Source organism: Amblyomma americanum, chromosome 6, assembly GCF_052857255.1.
Source record: "Amblyomma americanum isolate KBUSLIRL-KWMA chromosome 6, ASM5285725v1, whole genome shotgun sequence".
NCBI lineage: Eukaryota > Metazoa > Arthropoda > Arachnida > Ixodida > Ixodidae > Amblyomma > Amblyomma americanum.
This window is the reverse complement of record NC_135502.1, coordinates 127,477,008-127,503,546: the sequence shown is the minus strand read 5'-3', so window position 1 is coordinate 127,503,546 and position 26,539 is coordinate 127,477,008. Positions and strand designations below refer to the sequence as shown.

The following is a 26,539-nucleotide window of genomic DNA, read 5'->3' as shown; positions in this document are numbered from 1 at the left end:
GGTGGCATAACACAACAGATGGACACATTTTGCCAAAGTAAGGATGGCAATGCTAAGGCATTAAAAACAACTGAGAGAAAAAGAAAAAAATTATCAAATAATCGTTCACAGCACCAAGTGGACACTATATTCTATGGCTGAAACCGCCGCATTGCGCCGAAGTGCTACCAGCTTTCCAAGCGGCATTCCGCCGTTTCGATCGTCTCCATGCCGTAGTTCTGGCTGAAGCGAAGCGCATCTAGGAGTCCGAGAAGGCGCTTGGTAGGATTCCAGCACATCCAACCCCAGCATGCTGCAGCGTTTCTTCCTATAAGCGCACAATTGACATTCTGCCTGGAGGCTGGCTGTGAACCGTGCTCACCGTGCCCGTGTTCCGAGCGCACCACAGCGTGCTTCCGCCTGCAGTTGACTGCCCCTGGAGTTGTCAAGGAATCAACGTACAGCGCCAGCGCCTTTTGCTCGGCCACCGCTGCCGACCCCGCTGACTCAGCCTGCCACACTTAGTCGCGAGCCTTTGCTGCTGACGGCCAGTTGGTGCGTAAAGGCCCTGGTTGCGCTATGCAGACTGTAGAGAGGCAGTACTGGACTCGGTGGGCCCGTATACGTTTCTTCCAACGCGTGGCGCAGCTGGTGTAGCTATATGGTTTGAGTCCACACCTGGCGGGCAATATGGGTTTTTGGCAAACGCGATAGAGGCTATTAAAAAGTGTTTCGCAACAACTTTTCGTGATGCGAACGTGGACCATCCCACATCGCACCGGATACATTCCACAGCTACGTGCTTAGGCACACTCAGTGAAATTCGCTCCAGGAACTCCCTTGTCCCCGACGATCTACAAAGAACAGCGTTCCCATGATTGAATCGAGGGGCTGCCACCAATTTACACATGCCCCTCACTACTTCATACCGTTCAGTGACCGGTGCACATGGTGGCACAGTATGCCCTTGTACCGGGTCACGTCCGCCTTGGGCTTGTCTTCTAATGCTCCATAAAATGTTTCGGCTCGCTGTTGAAGTGCAAGTATTTCGTGTGTTCCACTGGCTGTACGGGCGCCTCCTGCAATGTCCATGGAGCAAGCACTGGTTCCCCTGCCCCTAATTCAAGACCACTAGCCCGTGTTCGTCGATGGCTGCATCACTTATGTTCAAGAGCTGTTGCAGCTCTTCCACTGTATTCCGAAGGACCACAATAGCGTCCGCATAAAACATGACAGTGAACTGTCGGGCTACCCCAGGCCTTCCCCGTGATGTTGCAAAATGAAACCACAGCCCGATGCCACCAGCCTTTGTGTTGCACCTATCACACACACCATGTACAACAGCGGTGACAGTGGGCAACCTTGTCTCAGTCCCCGCTGCATGGTAATTGGTGCTGTTGAGTATTGGCCCTAAGCCACTACTGCGAGAATGTAGGTGCGTAGTGCCCTGTACAGTGCACAATAATCCTCATCGAGGCCTAGTACTTACAGAATGCCCCACAACGCATGACTGTCTACGCAGTCATTGGGCTTCGATATATCAACGAAGGGTGTATTTAGTGGTCTCAAAGTTTATTCGGCAATCTCGACGCATTGTGTTAGCACGACGATCCCAATGGCTACTCTAGAGGCTGCTCGTTCCAACTTCCGGCCGGTTGACTTGCATGTCAGCCATTATGTCTGCCAGCCTATTGTCCAGAACTAGCCCATGATTTTCGTGAGACGTTTGGATCGTATCCACAGCTCTCTTTGCAGACTGTAGCCAGTCTTCCAGAAGAGGTACACAAGCCGGTTCATCTTTTGATGGTTCATCTGGTCATTTCCGAAGGCCCCTCGGGTGAGATCCTGGCGTGCCAGCCTTTATCTTCTTCCAAGGTTGTTTTGGGGCATTCCGACCTGCCCTTTTCAGCTCTTGCATAAAACGCTGCTTGAGGAAGTCGATATTCTGTTGAACGAGCACAGTTGCCTTTCTCTTACATGCTTGGTAAGACTCCCAGGCTAGGGCCACCGTATTGCAATAACTTGTTTTATTTTAGCCGTCGATGCAGCCGGCTGGTCTCTCTCCGGTGTCTGACTGCACCACAGGTTACCGGCCACAGGTAATTACAGCGAGGACCACTGAGAAGCCTGCTATCTTACCAGTCAGCCACATGTGTTCTTTACACTCTGGCCTAACTTGAGTTCATTGTCATAATTCGTTAAACACAACCCCGTTCCACCCTCCTCAGCTTCCTTTGTTCTGTCAGTTACAAACCTTCCGCATCAGGCCCGCCTCATTTGGTGGGGTCGCTATATTTCTGAGGTCGGTCTCTAACGCAGTCAAGGATGTCTGTGCCATCGTTCTAGCCAATGCATCTCTCGCCTCCGTTCTTACATATTAAAAATAGTGAGTGTGATCTTGTCTAGCTGTTTCTTCTCCCTGCGATGTTTCCTTCTGCCAGATTTTGCCCTGGCTATCCCGTACATCAGGTCTTCCCTGATATTGTATTGTTGCAACCATCCAAACTGGCAGTTTCGATTTGCTGTTCAAGGGTATGTCTAGTGGTGTCGACTATGGTGCGACCTGCCTTGAAAGCTCGCTCGCATAAACATCCTGCTCAGGGCCTCCATCTGGTTCCATGCTCCTTTTGAAATCGATTTGAGAGGTTCGACGCACCATGTGGATGATGGGTAAGTCCTCAAGAGAAAGCACATACGCATCCGCAGAGTTTTCTTCCAACTCGCTGCGACGCCTTTTTTAAAATAAATGCCATCCTTCGGACCCGCTTCTGTGTGCCATGTCACCCAGAGAAATTCTACCTGCTGTCGAAGACGTTGACGAATAGTGCGCATTGCAGATTTACACTGATGGACTTTATCCTTAGCTCCTTCTTCATTTTCAGCAGCCTCTGGAACTGCTCATATGACTACATTTTTCCTTAGAAAATTGATGGCCCACTGGCTGACCTTATCACGCATGTGCTCTGCTCCCTTCTAGGGTTCGGAGCTTCTCTGCACATCGGCCTGGCGGCATGCAACACAATGAGGTGTTCCTTGTGCCCATGAGTTTGCAGCATAGCATCGGCTTTGCTGTCTCCCGTAGTGTAGCCAGTGGTTTAATCTGAAACTCCAGGCTGTTGGCCACTGCCGCAGTGGTAGGCTTCAGCTTGTGCGCATTGCCATTGCCTACTACAAGCACTCGGCGCGGGGTCTGTGATACCGTGCTTCTGTCCTTTTAGGCCAGTTTTGTGACCTTGACACAGCTGTTTGGGGCTCTGTTATGTCAGCTTGGTTGATAATGATCATAATGATGTCCTCACGCTTAATGGCACATGCCCACGGCGGGGGATTGGCCAGGGTGCTTTTTGTGAAAACAAATGAACTAATGAACAAGGAGTGGAGTATTGGGTAATTTTGTGTCTTAGACTAGAATGTGTAAAAAAATGAAAAATAAAAAAACGAAGAAGAAAAAGCAGTGAATTTTCATTGTAACAGAGGAATCTACCTTATTTAATTATATCGTCGAGTTGTGATGTCGGTTTGGTTGTGCGTTTGTTTCCCTCTCAGTGTGTTGCCTCTGCTTCTTCCTCCTTAAGGGCCTGTCAAACTAAGCCAACAGTCGGCCGATTCGGTCTACCAAAACCATGTCGTCATGATGCCTGGCTCTATGTCACACTGAGCAGACTATAACAGTCAGCCGAGTGCCGACGTCGGCCGAGTCAGCCGAGTGCCCACAAGACGGCAGTTGGCCGATGGTCCGCCAACTCCCATGTCACACTATCGAGACAACGTGCGAGACCACCAGCCGACTTGGCCCTTTCTCGTTCTCACTCTTCTTTTGTCATTTCCTGCTATGCGAAATTCATGGGACGGGACGCTTCATTTTTAACTCTTTTAAATCAATCCCACCATAGCAAAACAAACTCCTTAACAATCGTGATTATGAACCTAGATTGAGTGCGGCTAGTACTGAGGGGCACTGATTGCTGGGTCAGAAAGGCATGGCTCGAAAAATAAATCCAGTCGCTCGCGGTAAACAAGACGGGAGAGATTATTTGTTACCAGCCTACGGCAGACCAAGATGCTCACTTGGACCTGCTTACCGGACCCGTGCATCCTGATAACGTTCTGTTACCCCCCTCCCCTCAACTGGTACTGAAGACCGATGGCGCATACAACGGAGAGTGCACAGCCATGTTACCCTCCTACCTGAGCTGCCCTTCACTGCCCTCCACTGAGCTCTGCCAGGCTGCCTCGCTGTGCGACCAGACATTCCGCTGTGACGATGCTGTAATGTCGCACGTCCCGATTTGGTATGCCCCAGTATCCCATTCGGCCCCCCGCACCTGTTCGTACCGCTCATCCTTGCTTAGCTGCATTTTCTTCTGCCTGCAGTGCCAATTCTGGCTCGCAGCTTCGTGCAAACAGGCCACCAGCCATACAACTCTCTCACTTTCGCATCGATGTCCTCCTGTTTCTACTCAGTGCTGCAGTTGGGACTCAATCGTATCCAAAGTCACCCCGCTGGTTTCATTCGCTTTCGCCAACAGCGTCTTTAAACTTGAGCATTCAACGCCCAATCTTTCCTGTCTTTGATGCGCGTGGAGATCTCGGTTTGGGCCATACCAAGTTTGACACAATGCTTACAGTCGTATCTTGAGGTCGCTTTGGCCTCTTGCACGGATGCGAAGGAAATAAAGGACAAAATTTTTGCCTAAGTTTTATAAACGTGCGAAAGCTGATTTGCTTGTAAGATAACGACGACGAAGACAGAGAATTCTTTGTGTCTTCGCGTCATAGATGGAAGTTAATGAAGACAACAATGTGCAATGCAGAGCGCGAGAGTATGTTGCCCTTTAACACAAGGAGTGTGAGCGGTTTGCGTAACCGTTGAAGACATCAGTTACGGCATCTTTTAAAGAAATGTAGTGTGAGGGTGGCAGCCATCCATGAAACAAAGCTGTCCTTTGATGGAAATACTAAAGCTGCTCTCGAGCCATTTTTGCCAGAATTCAATGTTATCGTTAGTCACTCGAGGGAATTACCAGGAGGGCGCATGCTATTCCTGGACAACACACTGGGGATTACGGCCGTGTCGAATAGCACAGATGATGACGGGCGACTTATCTGCTGTGGCCTCGCAATTTCGGATGCACAGTGGTGAATTATTTGTGTTTATGCCCTAAAGCTGCGAGATAGAAGGCTATTTTTTCTGCCATTACTTGACCAGTTGTGCACGGATCATAAAATTATACTGTTGGGTGATTTCAATTGTGTTTGTAGGGATGGGGACCGAGCAGTGCTAAGTAATCATTATGACCCTAGTGCTGCTTTACTTACTGATTTGGCATGTGAACACAACCTTGTAGATGCAGGACAAGATCAGGGTCACTACTGTCACTTTACCCAGTCTCAGTGCTCATCTAGTGCTCGGCTTGACAGGATTGCGTTATGCTCATTTATGCTCAGTTTATTCTGCGTTACGCACAGTTATGCGTCATGCTCAGTTTATTGCTAAGAACGAGTTCGCATGCCCTTAACAATAGCCATGCAGTATCTCGCCCAACAAGAAGTTCTTCTAAACTGCTCAGTTTATGTTCAACCTCTTTCGTTATAGCCTGTACTTTTCTGCCTGATACGTGCCGGTAAGGTACAGCTGTTATGTACTTTTCTCTTGGGGGATATTGGTAAACTGTCATTCATCGTTTGAAAGAACCTGCTATATGCGCTCCATCCCATTCTTATTGCTCTAGTGATTTCACTCTCATGGTTCGGATCTATGATTACTACCTGCCCTATGTAGTATTTATTCCCTTATTACTTCCAGCGCCTGGCTGCCTATTGCTGACTGCTGTGGCCACAACTTCGCTTTTCTGCATATTAATTTTGAGACTTACCGTTCTGCTTTTCCTGTCTAAATAATTGATCATGCTTTGCAGTTTGTCCGCTGAGTTCGTAGCAAGGCAATGTCATCAGCGAATGGCAAATTACTAATGTATTCTTAAACCAATCAAATGTTAAGGCAGGCTTTCGTAAAGGATACTGGACAACAGACCATATTCACACTACCAGTAAGGTGATAGAGAAATGCGCAGAATATAACCAACTCCTGTATATGGCCTTCATTGACTATGCGAGAAAGTATTTGACTCAGCGGAAACACAGCAGTGATGCAGGCATTGCAGAATCAGGGTGTAGAATTAGATTATGTGAAAATATTCGAAGGTGTCTACTACTACTGCAGAGCTACCATAGTCCTTCATAAAGTAAGCAATAAAATTCCAATAAAGAAGGGTGTCAGGAGGGAGACACGATCTCGCCAATGCTATTCACCGCCTGTTTACAGAACGTGTTCCGAGGCCTGCGTTGAAAACAGCTGGGCGTTAAGAGTAAATGGAGAATACCTCAGTAATCTGCGATTGCTGATTACATTTCCTCTCTAAGTCACTCAAGAATTGAACTGCAAAGCATGCTCGGTGAATCAGACAGGCAGAGCAGAACGGTTGGTTTAAAAATTAACATGCCAAGTCCACCTTTATAGGGCAAAAAATTTGAAAATTGGAAAATTGTAAAACGGTGTCCAACGATATATGAGACTGATACTGCGCCATTTCCTTTCCCCCAAAACCAATTATTATTATTATTATTAAAACACTGTTATGTAAATATTGAAAGTAATGGTTCATTAATCTGATATATAGAAAAACTTTTCTTTAAAAGTGTTCCTACGATCGCACCAAACAGTTAAGACTGCCATAGAAAACCAATGGGGAGGCTTTTATGGTGTATGGTTTATAGGGGTTTAAAGTTTCAAGGCGACTCAGGCTATTTTTGCGTTTTTCAGGATAGCAATAACGTAATAAAAAAATACAAGACTTTCGTCGAGTGATCTGCGGATATATTGATTGCTATAGTGATATCTTACATTATATGAAAAAAAAATGCGTTCATAAACGGTTTCCCGCTCAAAAATGCTTTTGCCCAGAATTGCTGGGTATTACAGCAGTTCGTAAGTGGTATTGCGAGGTGTTGGAAGTGGTAATGGAATACATCTATTTAAGGCAGGTAGTGACAGCTGATCCGGATCATGAGAGGTAAATAACTAGAAGTATAAGAATGGGGCGGAGCGTATATGGCAGGTTCTCTCAGATCATGAATGGCAGTTTACCAGTATCCCTCAGGAGAAAAGTGTACAACAGCTGTATCTTACCGGCACTCACTAATGGGGCAGAAACGTGGAGGCTAACGAAGAGAGCTCAACTTAAATTGAGGAAAGCGCAGCGAGCCATGGAAATGAAGGTGTTAGGTGTAACATTAAGATAACGAAAGCGGGCAGAGTGGGTGAGGGAACAAACACGGGTTAATGACATCCTAGTCGAAATCAAGAGGAAGAACTGGGATTGGGCAGATGAGGCGGATGCGATCAAGAAGGCCCGCAGCTGGCAAAGGACAGGGTTAATTGCAGAAACATGTGAGAGGCGTTTGCCCTGCAGTGGGCTTAGTCAGGCTGACGATGATGGTGATGAATGTATCCACTATCTTTTTTTCCCGACTGATCCCGATTCGCTACAGGTATCTTTCAGTATTTGTACGTATGGCTGTTCTACATCCTTATTCCGTAATGCCTGCATGACTGCATGCTGAGGCTTCGACTGAGTCAAATGCTTTCTTGTAATATTTGATGGTTATAACTGCAAGGCTAATCCCACCGGTAGTTTACAACCACTCAACTCAACTCAACTTGATGGTTACATACAAGGGTTGGTTATATTCTGCGCATTTCTGTTTCGCCTGATTTATACTGTGAACATGGTCCATCGTCGAGCGGCCTTTACGAAAGCCTGCCTAGCCCTTTGATTGACTCAAATGTAAGGTTATCCTTATTTTATTACCGACTACCTTAGTGAATATACCTTGTTGTAACGGACAGTAAGATGACCGGTCCGTAATTTTGCAAGTCCTTGACCTCCCATTTGTTATGGAATAAGGTAATGATAACGTTCTCCCGAGATTCCAGTACGGAGCTGTTCCAGCTCCATCTGGCCACCGTCCTTCAACAGACCTGCTGTTACGTGATCCTCACGAGTTGTTTTCCCCCTTTGCAGTGGTTCTAAGGCATTACTGCGTTTTACTTAAGGCCAAACCCTGGTCTGAATATATATAGGAGCTTTTATTCTAGGTCGGCCAAGCACAACATACAGAGGATCGGCGAAAGCGAAGTTTCCTGCCGAAGGCCCTTGAGAACACGTATGGCACCTGTTTCCGCGTTTCCGAAGCGCGCAAAGGCCGTGATTTCTTTTAGGCAATTTCAGCACACTGGAAGGGTATGAATACTTAGTCTTCGAGGCGCCGACCAAGTCGGAATCCGCCCTGATTTTCTGTTTGTAGTCGCGGCTGGCCCAAGCGCTCAGCCAGTCCTTGATTGGCTGTGTGAACAGGCGGTACATGGCACTGGTAAGTGTCTGTGGCCGTAGTCCGATGATGAAGATGATGATGATGGAGGCTGATGGGTTGTGGCTGTTCTCTTTTTATCGGGTGGACACGACAGACATATCCTAGATGAATGTGAAAAAAAGAAAAGAGGGAAAGAATGCGGTGGAGGAGGATGCTCTTTCCAGAGTGAATTACGCGATATTGCTTGCACATCAACTCATCACCCCTGATCACCACGTAACATGAATGCAATCTTCATGCTCCAAAGTAAAGCTGTCCGACACATAGCAAATGTGCATTACCATGCGCACACAGAGGAATTGTTTGCTAGCTTTCACGTCACACTAGTTCATGACCTATACGAATATAATTTAGCAATGAGATGTGAAAAATGTATTCGTTACAACCAAAATAAGTTTCTAGAACTATCCTGCCTCGAAGAAACCATTCCAACAAATGCATTTCGCAGTCAGTCATTTTGGTGTATTCCTTTCTGCCGCACAGAACACGAACGTTCGATGATGCGCTTTGCTGGTTCATTTATTAAATAAACGGCTGAGTAAAGGCATTTCTGTGGAAAAGAGCAGCCCGCATGAAGCTCTTGACGTTTTGATACGGTGACTTTCACGCCTTCTTCGATTTCTGTGTTAAGATACACGAGATTTTTTTTTCTTTTATCGTTTTGCTTAGCTAAAGCTTTGTGAATGCATTTTATATAATAATATGACATGCAAATAGTCCTGGCGATCTCCTTTGTCTGCGTATTGTCACTCTTTTCCAAACCAGATGTACCCGCACTGTTAAATTCTTTTGAATTCATGTTCCTTCTTGCCCAGCTAATCTGTAGTGTAGTACATGAGTTATCCAGCAAACTCTGTCGTTTTTTCATAGAATTTTGCCTTGTACTAACAAGAGGGCCCGGGCGGCTTCAAGTGAAATTTTTGCCCGGCCCTACCTGCATCGTCCTGATGTAAATAAAGACGACTTCGCTTAACCACCTCAGTGTCATCGTCTTGCCAATCGCCACCACTGAAGCAGCCTGCCTTTGGTTGTCCGGCCCCTCCGATCCATCGCCGCCGATGCCAAGAGCACTTGCGAGGGTGGTGCGGCTTGAGTGGAGAAGGTTCGCGCACCGTAGTACAACGTGTTCAATACTTTCTTCCTCCTCTCCGCACATTTCCGCTCTCTGTATACAGGGTCAAACCGTCGGCGGTACATAAGCATGCGCAAACTAGAGTCACTGGATAATTTCAGAGTATCGCGAAGGTCCCACCTTGTGCTGGCAACAACGATCGGCGCGCCCATGAAGCTTCCAAACTGCTTGAAGCGCGCGTCTGGCGCGGCTACATGCGAGCAGAAAGTAGACGGAAATTTGATTGCAGCAACGACATTTGCATATGCTACTGCCTTAAGGGGTTCAACTTCTACTCATAAAACAGTAGACGTTGCTAACTGTATGAGGTAAGCTTGTATTGGAGCGTTGCGCGGCAGCTTTCGTGAGGACATTTCCAGCCCTGCCAGCAGCAATCCCTTTCGATTAACCCTGCACCCCACTATTATGTTATTTTGGTGCTGTTTGTCTCTAGGGTGTTCTTTCCTTCCTCAGTTGCCATAAAAATATGCATATCGAGCAATTCCCGATGGCAACGTAGCTGCTGACGAGCTCGCCGCACATGCCCGCGCACGCACGCACGCACACACACACACCATGCACACGCACACCATGCACACATGCACACCATGCACGCACGCACGCACGCACGCACACACGCACACACACACACACACACACACACACACACACACACACACACACACACACACACACACACACACACACACACACACACACACACACACACACACACACACGCAATATTTATTTCTAGACTTTCCAGCAGAAAATCCTGCAACTTGGACGCTTAATGAAGAAACGCCCAGGAAGAACACAGTGTAAATGTAGCCAAACCCAAAGAAAGAGTTACACGACAGCACTTTATTTTTTCATTGTGCAGAAGCCAGAGATAATATTCAAACATATTCATTGATACTCCCTTATTACAGACATACACAAAACCATCTACAAACATCTACATGGCATAAAATTTTATAAAAAACGAATCATTTCACACCAGCAGCTGCTGCACGCATGCCAATGCTTTTGGATCCACATTTTGGCTGCTGTGGCAATTTTCGTGAATATTCCTCGTTTTTCTTGAGCAGTGCAAATCGCATGCAGCCTGCACAACAGGAACTCATGCACGGTTTTTTCGGCGACATGGTGGCATGCTGGCAGCTCACAAAATCTTTGCTCGTTTGATGCTATCAGTTTTTCAGCTTTCTCTATTTTAAGGGTTTCCATTAAAAGTGAGTTCTCATTTGACCTAAAATAACTCTCAGCTGTCTCAAGCAAACCTACAGCGGCTTTGGAAGGTCTATACAGTGACACCTTGTTAGAAGAATATTCTTTCAGCTGCAGAAAAATTAAATTTTCATTGCTGTTTGCTCACTCTGTTCGGCTGCCGCACCCGAAAACGCAGCAACCTCGCATGTTGCCCCGAAGCGATTTTTTCTTCCAAACCCGAGCGACAAGCGCGAAACGTAGCAATCCCCACACTGCCACTGGTGCGTTGGTCGCTTCAATGTTGAGGGGGATTAACGGCTCTTTTTTCTGCTGCTCCCTGCGGAGATCACTGCTGAGAGCCGCCACTGGTGCGAGAGGCGTCCACGCTTCGTCTATTCGGAAGCTTGCGAGAGGCCGCGGGCCTCGGCAAACCACGTGACCTGCGCTGACCAATCGGTGGCGCAGCGGCGCGGGGAAAAGGTTCGCGGTACTCTAAAATTATGCAGTGATTCTAGCGCAAACCGGCTGCGAGCGCCTCGAAGAGCAAGGCGCTTCAAGTGCTATTGTCATTGAAATGGCGTACAGTGAAGCGTCGCCATCTCTTGATAGGAAATCGAGGTTTTAAATGGCGCGAAAGCAAACTGGACGAAAAAAATACCATTTCATCTTTCATACTGGGAAGTGTGTCGTGTGCCAGCAATGAAATCTCAGGGCGGAACTAGAGGGCTGAGCGTGTGAGAGGAGTGCTATGAGGGCGAAGCAGACAGCTTGGCGAACCACCTCCGTCGCAGCTATTTCCGTGGAACTAATAAATCACGGCGCAATATTTGGAGTGGCTAATGAAGGCGCTAATTCGTGAATTTTACTGCTATGGCTGCCGTAAGCTTCACCTAATGTATTACACTGTGCGGGCTCGCTCCTAATTGTCGCAGTTCTTGAGGACTGCGACTGGTGGTCGCGAAAAAAAGTGAGCGCAAGAAGACAGCTATTGACCGCGTAGTAAGAATATTGAATGCGGGTGAGCTGACGGGCAATAGCATGGCATTTTCTGAACGTGATATGGGAATTTGGTTTTCCCATGCGTGAATTTATAACGTCGTAAATAAGATCGGCCAATAGGTGATCGAACGTGCTGTTTCGAACGGGCGTTGTAAGCAGGGTAGCCTGGCGTAAATATGTCTGCGTAATTTGTATACTTTACACGGCAACAAAGCTATGCAAAGAGCACTTAAAGAAAAGAAGCAAACCGCGCTTGATGGACACTTTTTCTAGAGTTGCAGTTATGAGCACAAACAGCAACACAAAAAGATATCTCAGCGCATGGCAAACAGAGCAAAATATTCCAGTGGGAGCTAATACAAACACTAAAAACAGACAGTAGTCAAGCATAAAGCAACATTATAAACGACGTTATAAGCAAAATGCTGTTCAAGCACTTGTAACTAATAATTAAATACAAACTTACAAAGAGCACGGAGTAATAAAGCCTAAAAGCAACATTATAAACAAAATGCTCTCTAAGCACTTGTCGTCACTAATAACTGAGGTGGTGAAGGATCACCTTTATTCGCAGTAAATGGTTTCACAATACCGAAAGAAATTGTCGACCTCCTCTCCAATGTAGCGCGAATAAGCTCATGTCGATCGGCTGCCAGAGGTGCGCCAAAAAAGGATCGCGCTTCTTTGCAAGAGCGGCCATTGCTATTGCAGCCCACGAAAAAACACGTCCGGTCTCTCTTCTCCCGTCGTCCTTTTTCAGTTCACATTGCATCAAGGCACGACCACAAAACAACACGATCCAGCAATGTGCGGAGGCACACACCGCGCCTGCCCAACTTCAGCCCGCGTGAAGCTGTGCCCCTCTCCTCGAGTTTTCCAGTTGGTGCCGGAACCTTCTGTCGGCGCTCGCCGAATAGCCAACGTCGCCGTGAGAGCAGGGCCAGGTCCGCGCACCGAAGCGTACACCCACGGCCGCGTCCCCCTTCGAGTGCATTAGAGAAAGGTCTCTTTTCTTCGGCATGCTCATTCACGAAAACGCTTTGCTCTAACCACGGTGGCCTCACAGAAGCAAACGCAGAAAACAGCTCAGGAGAGAGATAACACAGAAGACATGAACACGCACTACAACGTTACACAACTAGGTGCAACTCACACACTCATCTTCTTACTACCACGGCATCAGGCCTAAAAGATGTCCCGCTTGTTGGTTTGGCTTGTGCAGTTTTACGTACCAAAGCGACTCAGGCTATAAGGGACGCCGCACTGCAGGGCTGAATAATTTCGACCACCTGGGGTTCCTTAACGTGCACTGACATCGCACAGTATACACGGGCCTTTAGCACCTTGCCTTCATCGAAACGCGACCGCCGCGGCCGGGATCTAACCCGCGTCTTACGGGCCAGGAGCCGAGCGCTGTGCCACCGCGGCGGCTGTGTCCCATGTGTGATAGTGGCGAATTGGTAATTAGCTACATTTTCTAATTAAGTTTTGGAGTTGTGCATGGATTCAGTACGCAAGAATTTGCGACTATACTTGCAATGGTAGGCCATGCTTCCACATCATTCAGAGTTTGGTTCTTTGCGCTTTTACAGGTGCCATCAGTCGCACAATTTACGTACGTTCTGCATAAAGTTTCCTTTTTGGCATTCTTTACAAGAGACTTGCTAAATTAAAGGCCCAACTTTCAATGCGCATATTTTGGAGCTCGACCATGCCAACGCCGATTTTCGGAGCGCATCTTTCGCTCTCGAATATCTCAAATGAGCCTGCATTGCGATAACTTATTAACAACTTGAGAGTAGTGAGTGGGCAAAACTTGCTCGTCATTCTATGGAGGCAGGCTACGAGACTTGTTTCAAGTACAAACATCGGGCAACTCGCTTGACAGCCCGATGCGTTATGTTCGTAGCCGTCACTTAATTCGTATGACACATGTGGCCCTTTGCAGTCACTGTTTATGAAAATCATTAGGTTTCATGGCTTATCTAGTGCAACTATCGGTTCCTAACTGCGAATTTCTACTTCAGCCAAGGCGCGAGGAGACAGCTGTTGCAGTGTCACAATAAAAAGTGCGTCTTGCTACCGTCGTCGCCTCCGGTAGATATCGCACTGCGTAGTTGTTTTCCTGGTGCTCAGGTAACGGTAACACACAGTGCACAATATATATTGTGCCGCTTCACCTTCGAGGTAACCAGAATATGAGATTTGTTTGGGATGCTTATGTATGTTTTCACGTCAGTTTCATTAATGCGGTAACACGCCTACGATAGTTACTTGGTTAACCAGGTAACTGTCCTAGGCGTTTTACGTAGCGCGGTAATAACTCAAAACGAACGACTGATCTACCTAAGCCAGACCCGCCGCGGAGGCTCAGTGGTTAGAGTGCTCGGCTACTGATCCGGAGTACCCGGGTTCGAACCCGACCACGGCGGCCGCGTTTCGATGGAGGCGAAACGGTAAGCCGCCCGTGTGCTGTGCGATGTCAGTGGACATTAAATATCCCCAGATGGTCGAAATTATTCCGGAGCCCTCCACTGCGGCACCTCTTTCTTCTCTCAGACCCTCATTTATCCCTTCCCATACAGTGCGGTTAAGATGTCCGCCGATATGCGAGATATATACTGCGCCATTTCCTTTCTCCAAAACGCAATTTAATTTTACCTAAGCCAACGGCCACCCCACCACGCCCATGTCTTGCGTGCCTTGTTAATTTTCTCCTTTGATTGGGAGTAACTCCTACTTAACAGTCAGCTAACTGTGGTGTGCAACTTCATAGATGCTTACCTTTTTCGGCTCAAGCCGAATTTACAAAATGAAATTCGACGCATTTTTATGTTGTTTTTTTTAGATTTAAATCGAAAAGTACAACCCCTAACTCCAGTGTACGGCCAAGTGGCGCCCTCTCTTGATGGGAAATCCAAACCTGAAACGGCGCGAAAACCAGTTTTAAGCACACGGGCGCCTTAGCGTTTTTCCTCCGCGGCGGCTGCGTTCTTATGGAGGAAAAACGCTAAGGCGCCCGTGTGCTGTGCGATGTCAGTGCACGTTAAAGATCCCCAGGTGGTCGAAATTATTCCGGAGCCCTCCACTACGGCACCTCTCTTCCTTTCGTCTTTCACTCCCTCCTTTACCCTTTCCTTACGGCGCGGTTCAGGTGTCCAACGATATATGAGACAGATACTGCGCCATTTCCTTTCCCCCCCAAAACCAATTATAGATTCTGGTGGGCCCCGCCGCGGTGGCAAGTGGCGCCCTCTCTTGATGGGAAATCCAAACTTGAAACGGCGCGAAAACCAGTTTTAAGATTCAGGTGGGCCCCGCCGCGGTGGCTCAGTGGTTAGGGCGCTCGACTACTGATCCGGAGTTCCCGGGTTCGAACCCGACCGCAGCGGCTGCGTTCTTATGGAGGAAAAACGCTAAGGCGCCCGTGTGCTGTGCGATGTCAGTGCACGTTAAAGATCCCCAGGTGGTCGAAATTATTCCGGAGCCCTCCACTACGGCACCTATCTCTTCCTTTCGTCTTTCACTCCCTCCTTTACCCTTTCCTTACGGCGCGGTTCAGGTGTCCAACGATATATGAGACAGATACTGCGCCATTTCCTTTTCCCCCCAAAACCAATTATAGATTCTGGTGGGCCCCGCCGCGGTGGCAAGTGGCGCCCTCTCTTGATGGGAAATCCAAACTTGAAACGGCGCGAAAACCAGTTTTAAGATTCAGGTGGGCCCCGCCGCGGTGGCTCAGTGGTTAGGGCGCTCGACTACTGATCCGGAGTTCCCGGGTTCGAACCCGACCGCAGCGGCTGCGTTCTTATGGAGGAAAAACGCTAAGGCGCCCGTGTGCTGTGCGATGTCAGTGCACGTTAAAGATCCCCAGGTGGTCGAAATTATTCCGGAGCCCTCCACTACGGCACCTATCTCTTCCTTTCGTCTTTCACTCCCTCCTTTACCCTTTCCTTACGGCGCGGTTCAGGTGTCCAACGATATATGAGACTGATACTGCGCCATTTCCTTTCCCCCCCAAAACCAATTATAGATTCTGGTGGGCCCCGCCGCGGTGGCAAGTGGCGCCCTCTCTTGATGGGAAATCCAAACTTGAAACGGCGCGAAAACCAGTTTTAAGATTCAGGTGGGCCCCGCCGCGGTGGCTCAGTGGTTAGGGCGCTCGACTACTGATCCGGAGTTCCCGGGTTCGAACCCGACCGCAGCGGCTGCGTTCTTATGGAGGAAAAACGCTAAGGCGCCCGTGTGCTGTGCGATGTCAGTGCACGTTAAAGATCTCCAGGTGGTCGAAATTATTCCGGAGCCCTCCACTACGGCACCTCTATCTTCCTTTCTTCTTTCACTCCCTCCTTTATCCCTTCCCTTACGGCGCGGTTCAGGTGTCCAACGATATATGAGACAGATACTGCGCCATTTCCTTTCCCCAAAAATCAATTATTATCATTATTCTGGTGGCACCAGCCGCGGTGGCTCAGTGGTTAGGGCGCTCGACTACTGATCCGGAGTTCCCGGGTTCGAACCAGACCGCGGCGGCTCCGTTTTTATGGAGGAAAAACGCTAAGGCGCCCGTGTGCTGTGCGATGTCAGTGCACGTTAAAGATCTCCAGGTGGTCGAAATTATTCCGGAGCCCTCCACTACGGCACCTCTCTTCCTTTCGTCTTTCACTCCCTCCTTTACCCTTTCCTTACGGCGCGGTTCAGGTGTCCAACGATATATGAGACAGATACTGCGCCATTTCCTTTCCCCCCCAAAACCAATTATAGATTCTGGTGGGCCCCGCCGCGGTGGCAAGTGGCGCCCTCTCTTGATGGAAAATCCAAACTTGAAACGGCGCGAAAACCAGTTTTAAGATTCAGGTGGGCCCCGCCGCGGTGGCTCAGTGGTTAGGGCGCTCGACTACTGATCCGGAGTTCCCGGGTTCGAACCCGACCGCAGCGGCTGCGTTCTTATGGAGGAAAAACGCTAAGGCGCCCGTGTGCTGTGCGATGTCAGTGCACGTTAAAGATCCCCAGGTGGTCGAAATTATTCCGGAGCCCTCCACTACGGCACCTATCTCTTCCTTTCGTCTTTCACTCCCTCCTTTACCCTTTCCTTACGGCGCGGTTCAGGTGTCCAACGATATATGAGACAGATACTGCGCCATTTCCTTTCCCCCCCAAAACCAATTATAGATTCTGGTGGGCCCCGCCGCGGTGGCAAGTGGCGCCCTCTCTTGATGGGAAATCCAAACTTGAAACGGCGCGAAAACCAGTTTTAAGATTCAGGTGGGCCCCGCCGCGGTGGCTCAGTGGTTAGGGCGCTCGACTACTGATCCGGAGTTCCCGGGTTCGAACCCGACCGCAGCGGCTGCGTTCTTATGGAGGAAAAACGCTAAGGCGCCCGTGTGCTGTGCGATGTCAGTGCACGTTAAAGATCCCCAGGTGGTCGAAATTATTCCGGAGCCCTCCACTACGGCACCTATCTCTTCCTTTCGTCTTTCACTCCCTCCTTTACCCTTTCCTTACGGCGCGGTTCAGGTGTCCAACGATATATGAGACTGATACTGCGCCATTTCCTTTCCCCCCCAAAACCAATTATAGATTCTGGTGGGCCCCGCCGCGGTGGCAAGTGGCGCCCTCTCTTGATGGGAAATCCAAACTTGAAACGGCGCGAAAACCAGTTTTAAGATTCAGGTGGGCCCCGCCGCGGTGGCTCAGTGGTTAGGGCGCTCGACTACTGATCCGGAGTTCCCGGGTTCGAACCCGACCGCAGCGGCTGCGTTCTTATGGAGGAAAAACGCTAAGGCGCCCGTGTGCTGTGCGATGTCAGTGCACGTTAAAGATCTCCAGGTGGTCGAAATTATTCCGGAGCCCTCCACTACGGCACCTCTATCTTCCTTTCTTCTTTCACTCCCTCCTTTATCCCTTCCCTTACGGCGCGGTTCAGGTGTCCAACGATATATGAGACAGATACTGCGCCATTTCCTTTCCCCAAAAATCAATTATTATCATTATTCTGGTGGCACCAGCCGTGGTGGCTCAGTGGTTAGGGCGCTCGACTACTGATCCGGAGTTCCCGGGTTCGAACCAGACCGCGGCGGCTCCGTTTTTATGGAGGAAAAACGCTAAGGCGCCCGTGTGCTGTGCGATGTCAGTGCACGTTAAAGATCTCCAGGTGGTCGAAATTATTCCGGAGCCCTCCACTACGGCACCCCTTTCTTCCTTTCTTCTTTCACTCCCTCCCTTATCCCTTCCCTTACGGCGCGGTTCAGGTGTCCAACGATATATGAGACAGACAATGCGCCATTTCCTTTCCGCAAAAACCAATTAAAAAGATTCTGGTGGGATTTTGTTGAAGCACCTAAGCATTTTATTTCAGGAAAATGAAACAAATTAAAACTGCTCCTGTTGTAAAAACTTCTCCCCAGAAAAAGCTGTCAAACTTCTGAAAGTTAAGGATAAGAGGAATGGTGTAAAGTGTCTAGATCTGTCATACACCCTCCTATATTACTTGCCGGTTCAACTTATGATGACATTTCATCTCTGGTCCTTTACAATTGTCCCTTCAGTATTTTTTTTTACTTTTCGACCTTTGCACGTTCCCTTCAAAACACAACAGTGCTAGCTGGTTGACTGTCTGGTTTCTTGGTATCAACGTCTTGAAGCTGTAAGCTGTGTGTGACAGGCTCTGGAATACGTTAACATGCAATGACGCAATGCCGGCGCTAGGATATCCCTAGCGGGGTGGCAAGCAAACGTTTCAATCCATCCGCACGAGTGAGTTTTCCTGAAGTTTTACCAAAACTGATTTTACTGAGTTTTACCACAAACTCGTTTTACTCCAATCTATTTCTTCAACAGTGGGCCCTCCTCTCTGAGTCAACCAAGTGTTTCCTGTCGTCAATTCAGCCACCGCGGTGACTCAGTGGTTATGGCGCTCGGATGCTGACCTGATAGACGCGGGTCTGATCAATAGAACTGATCAATAACTAAAACATTTTACCAAATCTGTTCCCACTTCGAGTTATTGATCAATTCGCTCTCGCCCTACCATAAGCTTACCGTCCCGGTTAACTCAATCGGTAGAGCGCCTGCTCCGGTGAACCGATAGTCCCGAGTTTGAACCCCGGACCAGGACAGCTTTTTCTTTAACTACAAAGTTTCTGAGAAAGCTGTATAGCTTTCCTTAGTATCTGTATGGCTGCGCTTTGGTGGATCATCGTATGGACACCGCGCTGTACTGAAACAAACGAGACACACCATAAGGACGACAGACGAAGCGCTTCGTCTGTCGTACTTATAGAGTGTCCTCTTTCTTTAAGTACAGCGTGGTGTCCACACGATGAACCACCAACTACCCCCTGTAATTGCTTTGTTTGGTGGATTCCAATGAGTAATTACTCCCTCATTACTAGTATTATCTGGCAGGCATGCAGGTATGTACAGGTTCCTATAGGCGCGGTCCGGAGGACCCACAGGTCAGTACAGGTCGCTATAGAAGCTATCTGGCAAGCATAGAGGTATGTACAGGTCCTTCTAGGAGTCGTCTCGAGGTAAGTAGACTTAAATAAGTCTGGAGCAAACCTCCTTCCCCATTCAAGTTTGAATAGGGCCACCTTGAGCTGCTATACATGTTCGAGTTTGGCCGGCTAATATTAGCACAACGACCATCGTTATAGCCCGCTATAAAGATGGATGCGGCAGCGAGCTTCAAACACTTCCGCGCTTTTCTTGAACATGCGGCGTCATTGGCTGTTTTCACGTGATGTCCACGGCGCTGTCACCACCACGTGGCGTTGACAACGCCATGAACAACAAATTGTCAGACTACTGTGGCACTGAAATGAACTCTTTATTAGGCTGTCTTTCACCCACAAAGAACTGAACAACTAGGCAGCGGCAATAACAGCACACATGTTCGGCGATCTTCCAGAAACAGACTCATTACTGCTTTCAGTGTTGTTTAATTTAAAGCTGACGAATGAATTTGAATATAAAGCGGAGGTGTTACCATTTTCCATACCAAATAACGCAGAAACAGTTGCGCGCGGCCGCCATTATTCCATATACGCCTGGTTGCACTTCGCATCAGAACGACTACGAACATTAGGAAAACTTAAACATTCTTGCCAGTATTCGCACAAGAGGTGTCAAAGCTGAAACGCTTAATTGCACGAGCTCATCACAACAGCAAATTTCAACCATTATTTCTTACCGCATTCCTTCCTTCATATGTAAATTCACCAATGCCACCTTCTTACAAAATTAACCGATAAAGATTCACACCATAACGCTTTAACCAACAAACTTATGACGCTCGCCATTGAAAACGCGCGTTTTTGACGACGTTTAAGTGTTCTCATGCGTCTGCGATGACAGCACGAATGTAAACGTGGACGGCGGACAAAATACTGTCGTTGAACGCAAACTGCTTATTGGACGAACTTGTGCCCGCAAAGAGTAACAACTCGGTTGCAGCGCTATATGAGCGGGTGTGCTCGGCTTCGAAGATCAGAATTTGGTGTCTAGGCTGCCAACTTTCTAGATAAAACGGGCGAAACGCCGACAAATATTTCAAAACATCGTGGAAACAACCGCGCATGATCATGCTTTTTTTTTTTCCGAGGCACTCAGGTCGGTCCTTCTCGTCGTGGAATCTTGACACTAGCGGCGTGTTGGAGAGCCCGCATTCAGCAGAGCAGCTAGGTGCATTGCTAATGAAGAACAATAACTCCATAAATATATTCATAACAATTAAATAATCGAATAAATAAGTTTCTGATTCTGTTCCGGCAAAAGCTCAGTTGCTTATACGCTTCGTAGGGGGAACTTCCCTTGCAGATTCTTTCGTTCTTTTCGCCCCCTACCGGGGAACACAACCAGACAGAGTGTCCCGCTGCCGCGCTACGTGGCGGGGGTTCCCACTGTGAGTCCCGCGCGGTGGACAATGTCCGTCTCGCCTACGGCGTCTGGACGCAAGGATTTTCCGTTCATCTCACAGGGAAATTTTCCATGCGGCTGCGTCAAACGCTCCAGACTTCTCGGCCTTCTCCGAGAAAAGAGGTGGCAGCCACGGCTGTACACGTCACCAACGCCTCCCCAAACAGTAGCACGAGCTATCAGGCGAACGTTGAAATCTTCGCCGGCAACATTCTGCACCGATGACGCCATAGACACCAGACAATGCCTTTGATGCAGGTATAGCTGCATTAAAATCAAGGGCGGCAAGGGGACGGGTTCCTGATGATATATTCATGCGAAAACTGGAAAGCGGAAAAAAGAACAAAGTTTTTGTCGTGGGGCAAATGAGCGAGAAACTTTAATTGTTTAGTTTTACACATGACTGAAATTAAGATTCCGACGGAAACTCTCGGTTGCCTACATTTAACTATTGCAGAGAATTTTTCGCTCTGTACACACTGCGCATACTTGTTAAAGGCATAATTATTTATTTATTTCGCGAATACCGTGCCCCTCCCTGACATTCTCTCTAGCAGATAATTGCTCGCCCGTTGAGAGGTGGACTACGGACTCCATGCAGTCAGCGTAGGTATGTTCTGCCGTGCATGCCTCCACCCCGCCCTGGTTACACTCTGGCAGCATCGCTTCTGTGAATCGCATGCTTTTTCCTAATGTATGAAAGCCACGCTTCCTCTGCTGCCGAGTCGCGTGCATGCCGAAAAGATGGATCATGGCCGGAGGACTCACAGGGGTCCCTGAAGAGCATCGTGTCCCAGAGGATGAGAACACTCTGGCGGACATCCCTGCAGATCTCGAAGCAGGCGTACGCCCAGCTGACCAGGAACACGGCGGCGACGGCCGCGCCCGCCAGCGCCGCCAGCGTGATGCCGATCAGCCACTGCATCTCCTCGTCCGCTCTGCGCAGCACGTCGGCGAACTGCGCCACCGCACAGACGAGGACAGACAGGTCACAGCAGACGCGACAACGACTTGTAGAGCTCGCGTGATATGCCAAGATTTTAACCTCGAAATGAGGCTGGAAAAAATATACGTAAATCTCAGCGACTAAGGCAAGTTTAGCGGGGATTTTGTAGTTTCTGAACACCGTATGCTGCTCCAAAACATCGGCTACCGCAGCACTCATCATCATCATCGTCATCAGCCTGACTACACCCACTGCAGGGCAAAGGCCTCTCCCATGTCTCTTCATTTAACTCTGTCCTTTGGCAGCTGCGTCCACACTATGCCGGCCAACTTTTTGAATTCTTCCTTTATTGTTCTTTGTCGGACTACATCATATACGCAAACACTGCTTGGACCCATAGCCAGCGGCTAGCAAGCGGTCCAGTAAAGAAACGTACGAGAATTGCAGGCAACCATTTGTTAGCATGATAAACGTCAGTATATAACAATTCAGAGGAAACGCTAAAAACACTTAATTATCCTTCTTGACACTCGCAAGTATACCAATGAAGAGAATTCAAAGAAAACAAACAGTCGCAACTTACAGATCAGACAACTTATACATGGATTACAGTAATACACATTGAATGCATAACATTACCTAACAAGGACCACAAATGCTATTACATGGCCCATATGACAAAGAATGTATAATATTACATAACCCAGGTCGCCAAGAATACATATCATATCACATCACAAAGAAATATGTAAAATTTTAAGTACGGGTGTAGGTAAACGGAAAGTTACAGCAAGGAGGTTCAAGTATTATCTCTTGAGTGTGTCATTCATTTTAAGGTAGTAATTTTTTATAGCAAGGGAAAATTTGGTGGAACGTTCTAGGTCATATGGCAGACTATTCCAGACCTTACGTCAGAAAACTCTAGCTACCATACGCGCACCATACATGTTTCTTATTACAGGTAAGTAAACATTTTCTTAGGTAAGGCTTCGCGTAAAGCCTGTAGGGATGTTATATATAAATATATCAAACGAAAGGTTGGCATTAACTATTTATCGGTTGCATTGAACAGTTTTTTTCTCACGAAGCAGATCGCACGGTAGCACGCGTAGTATAGTAAATAGGGTCTTGCTGGGCCGAGAGTAGTTAGAATACGAAATTATTCTAAGTGCTCTCTTTTGTGACCGTCTAACGGGCTCTAGGTAAGTATTATATGGTCAACCCCAAGACTTGGTGCAATATGACATGTGGAGTTGAATCAATCTGATCTTGCCAGTGTAGGCGCTTATCTAGTGTTACTCCGAGGTACATGAAGGGTCTGAGTAATGCTTAATTTAATATCAGTTGAATCCAGTGATTTATTTCGTAACTGGAACAGTATGTACTTAGTTTTCTTAGTATTGACTGATAATTTATTCGTGAGATACCTGTCTGAGATTTTTTTCCGATTCTCTATTTGCAATGCTTTATAGTTCGGCAGTATCATAAGCAGCAACTATAATGGCGGTGTCATCAGCGTACATAAGGGCGTTGGCTGACGTTAAAATCTGTGGTAAGTCGTTGATGTAAAGCGAAAAAAGCAAAAGCACGAGACCCCACAAACAACAGCGGTTTTTGTCATTACAGAATGCTCTGCGATGCCTTTCAGCTGCACTGGACACCTCCTTGATCTAAGGCTCACCTTGGCACCCAGTTTCATAACAGACGACGGGCACAAGGACACCCTCAAATTATTTTCTCTCAGCACGCTCAGTCAGTTGACCAAACCGGATTCTTCAATCCTCTCTCCACGTTGCAGTGTCCCTCATGAAGTGTGTTAGGTCTGAAATAAAGTCCGTAACACTTCCTGTAACGCGAGCCCAGCCGCCGACAGCGGCTGGGTTGACTCCGGGCCCTTCACCGTCCCTAGTGGACCTTAACTCCTTGAGTGAAATCCCCACTTCCCCATTAACGTAGGGTCTGCCTGCCACAATGGGCGTAAATCTTTCAAGATCACGAGGAGCTTCGAACTCGCCCCCCTTTCTCAAAGCACCACTTCTTTCACTTAGTGGAAACCCTATCCCTCACCCCGATGCCAAATCCTGCATGATTGAAGCAAAAATGGTGTAGGGGAGCCTGCTCCTATTTCTAGAGCCCCATTCATCAACTCCAGCGCACATGAAATCTCTACCGCAAAGAGACTTCAGTAAAGCGCTGTCGTCCTGTATGGAATTAGAAGACAGAAGTGTTTATCTGGTTTTTCGAACGCATTCATCACGAGTGTTTCCCTGAACCATAGGGCTAGGAGAGGTGCGGTATCGAGGGCGCCTTCTCCCCGGATGCCATGGCTCTGGGCCATCTGGCCCTCGTGGTAAGCGTTCTCTTGAGGCAGGAAAGTAGGTAGTAGTGTGAGGTCTAAGAAGAGAGACCTCTCCGGTGCCACTAAAGAATCACGAGTAGCAAGCGAACGCGCAAGCTTTTAGTCATCACTTCTACGACGCTGAAGATGACGCCATTTACGTCTGCGAAGTTCCTTTTCACAGCCAGCGCCGTGAGAGCACAGAAAATTGTAAATCGCTACTTCATGTGGAGAAGGTGTCGGCCTCCCGATTTCAGGACCACAACGCTATGAAGTCTTTACCAGTAACCGCTAGGTGACGCTGAGGATGTAGCTTTATGAGAAATAAATGAAGGCCTTTACGTCTCGCGTTTTCCCTCGCGCGCTCCTCGGGGCGAAGCGTCTTCGCTCTCGGCTAGCAAGGGCGCTCCCTTCGCAACAAGTTTCTCGAAGCACATGCACGGCTTTAGTTATCTAGTGCACTGTACCGGTCACCCCAGTCGGATGCTGGCGGCTGACAGTTTGTGTTGGTCGGCCTATACGATGGTTACTTTTTTTTCTTCGGCTTCTTATGCTGGTAAGACGCATCGATCAACATGACAGCAAAAACAGTGCGTGAAAGGTGGCTTTCTCACGTGGCAAGCGTTGTGAAGGTGAAGAAAGCTTTGCATAGCGACTACAACGCCGTGCCATTTTCCTAAGGCGTAAGCTTTACATGGCTCGTCAGCAACGAACCCCCGAGCCCGACGCCCAGGGCAAGTGGTCTGCAAAACCCCCAATGACGCCATCATGAAAGAAAAAAATTCATTCGGAAGGTGCAGGGAATTGAACCAAGGACGAGCAGACTGCGAGGCGAGCACGCAACTCATAAGCCACAAAGCTTGTTTCAGTGCGCTAGCACTAAGGTTTCCAACCTCGAAAAAACCCGTTGTCTGTTTCACAGTGTGAAGTAAACTAGGCCTGCAGAAATAAAACAAATATGGCCGCGACAGTTCCACGCCTGGGCATCGAACCCACTGCGGTGCGAACAGACCAGCTTCGCTGGCCACTGCACGAGAGCACTATGCTCTCGGCACCACTTTTTTTTCTTTATTGCATGAAAAAACTGCCGAAAAGGAAAATCTGGAATATGCTAATGCCGCAAAACACCGGGCTGCATAATACGAGCCCATTTTAGCCCCGCCAATCCCTACCTTCCCAAACATCAAAATTCGGGGAGGCCCACACATGCATCTAGGTAGGCTCTTCCAAGGAAGCATATACTTCCCGCATCAAAGCGCACTTCCAAGCAACAAAGACTTAAATGACCGCGGTGATTCGGCGTGGCGCTCCATCACACGGCTTTTCCAGAGACTGTATAGCTCCATCAACATAAAGAGATCACAAAGCACAACATAGTTTTTATCAACAGGCAAAAACGTATACTGTAGGGTGCATTTTAGTGCCCTGCTCAAGCGTTCGTTTTAATCTGTTCCAGACGAACACAGCATCACTGCATATAATAAAACAATGGCCAATGACCTCTGGCGTATTGCACACCCGGCAATTCACCGTCGACGGAACAAACATCTCCTTAGCGTGAAGCCATGGCTTGGCAGGCAGCGTCATAACGTGCAGTTTAAAAAAAGTATGTTTTTGCAGCAGATGAAATGCACATTCGCTTAACACGTTTTAAAACACTGGTGGCAGAAAATTTTATACAAGGCTGCCGATACAACGGTACAGGGAACAAATAATCTGTAAGTGTCTGAGTCTTCTTCCTTCTGGAGATGTTCTACAGGTAATCTTCAGAAAATCGCCCAGTCAGGAAACAGAAGGTGTCCGCAACTTCCTTAAGGAATCCCCATAAAAGCTCCTCACACGAGTGTTTCCCGTCGGTGCGAATAGAAAAGGCAAATGAGCACTGAGACGCCTAATAAGCACAGCTACTAAAAAACGGTGGTTTGAAGATTTGAAAAAGAAAGAAACGTGAAACAAGGTGACGCACAAATAAGTGAACAAGGCCGATTCCACCAGACTCTAGAGCAAAAAAAACAGGTTGTCAAGACCAGACGTACGCATTTCGCCTAAAAATGTTGACCTCACCTCAACCTCAAAAAATATTTGCCGACCTCACTCAACATCAACCTCATCAGTCGAGGTCTCCTCAGACGCCCTCACCTCACTTTTCCTAAGGCCACTGGCGACCTCACTCAGCACCACCGGCTACTTGACCTCAAAAAAAAAATGCGATAATTAAGTTTTTGATTCAAACTAATTCTGCGAATCCTGTCAGACAGAAAAGCCGAAATAATGACGGTTCCATTAAATGACTAGTTATATAAATAGCGGCACTTAGCGGTGTGTAATTATTTAATAAGGGGTGTACAGATACTATATCTGCACGCAATAGGAAATTAAAACCTGGGATGAGCCCTCGGAGCGTTTATGATTTTCACGTCTATAGGACACCGTCTTCCGCGGCTGCTTCAGGGGGTCGTGCAAACGTGCAGCACCCGCTGCTTTATCGGCTTGCGGGCCGGGTGTCCCTTACATGGTTAAAAAGGTACTTTTGCAATTACATTTGCTTCATTGCAACTATTTGTAAGCTTATCAGTTTTAATATTCAAAGAATATATTCAAA

At 48.0% G+C, this 26,539-nt stretch overlaps 1 protein-coding gene across 1 annotated transcript in view; it reads right to left on the bottom strand.

The window, feature by feature from the left end:
- The window catches only part of LOC144094986 (uncharacterized), an 84,516-nt gene that overhangs the window by 6,577 nt on the left and 51,400 nt on the right, over positions 1-26,539 (bottom strand). The window contains exon 2 of the mRNA XM_077628832.1: positions 21,422-21,611. Coding sequence (XP_077484958.1) covers positions 21,422-21,611 — 190 coding nt within the window. The remainder of the gene's footprint in view (positions 1-21,421; positions 21,612-26,539) is intronic.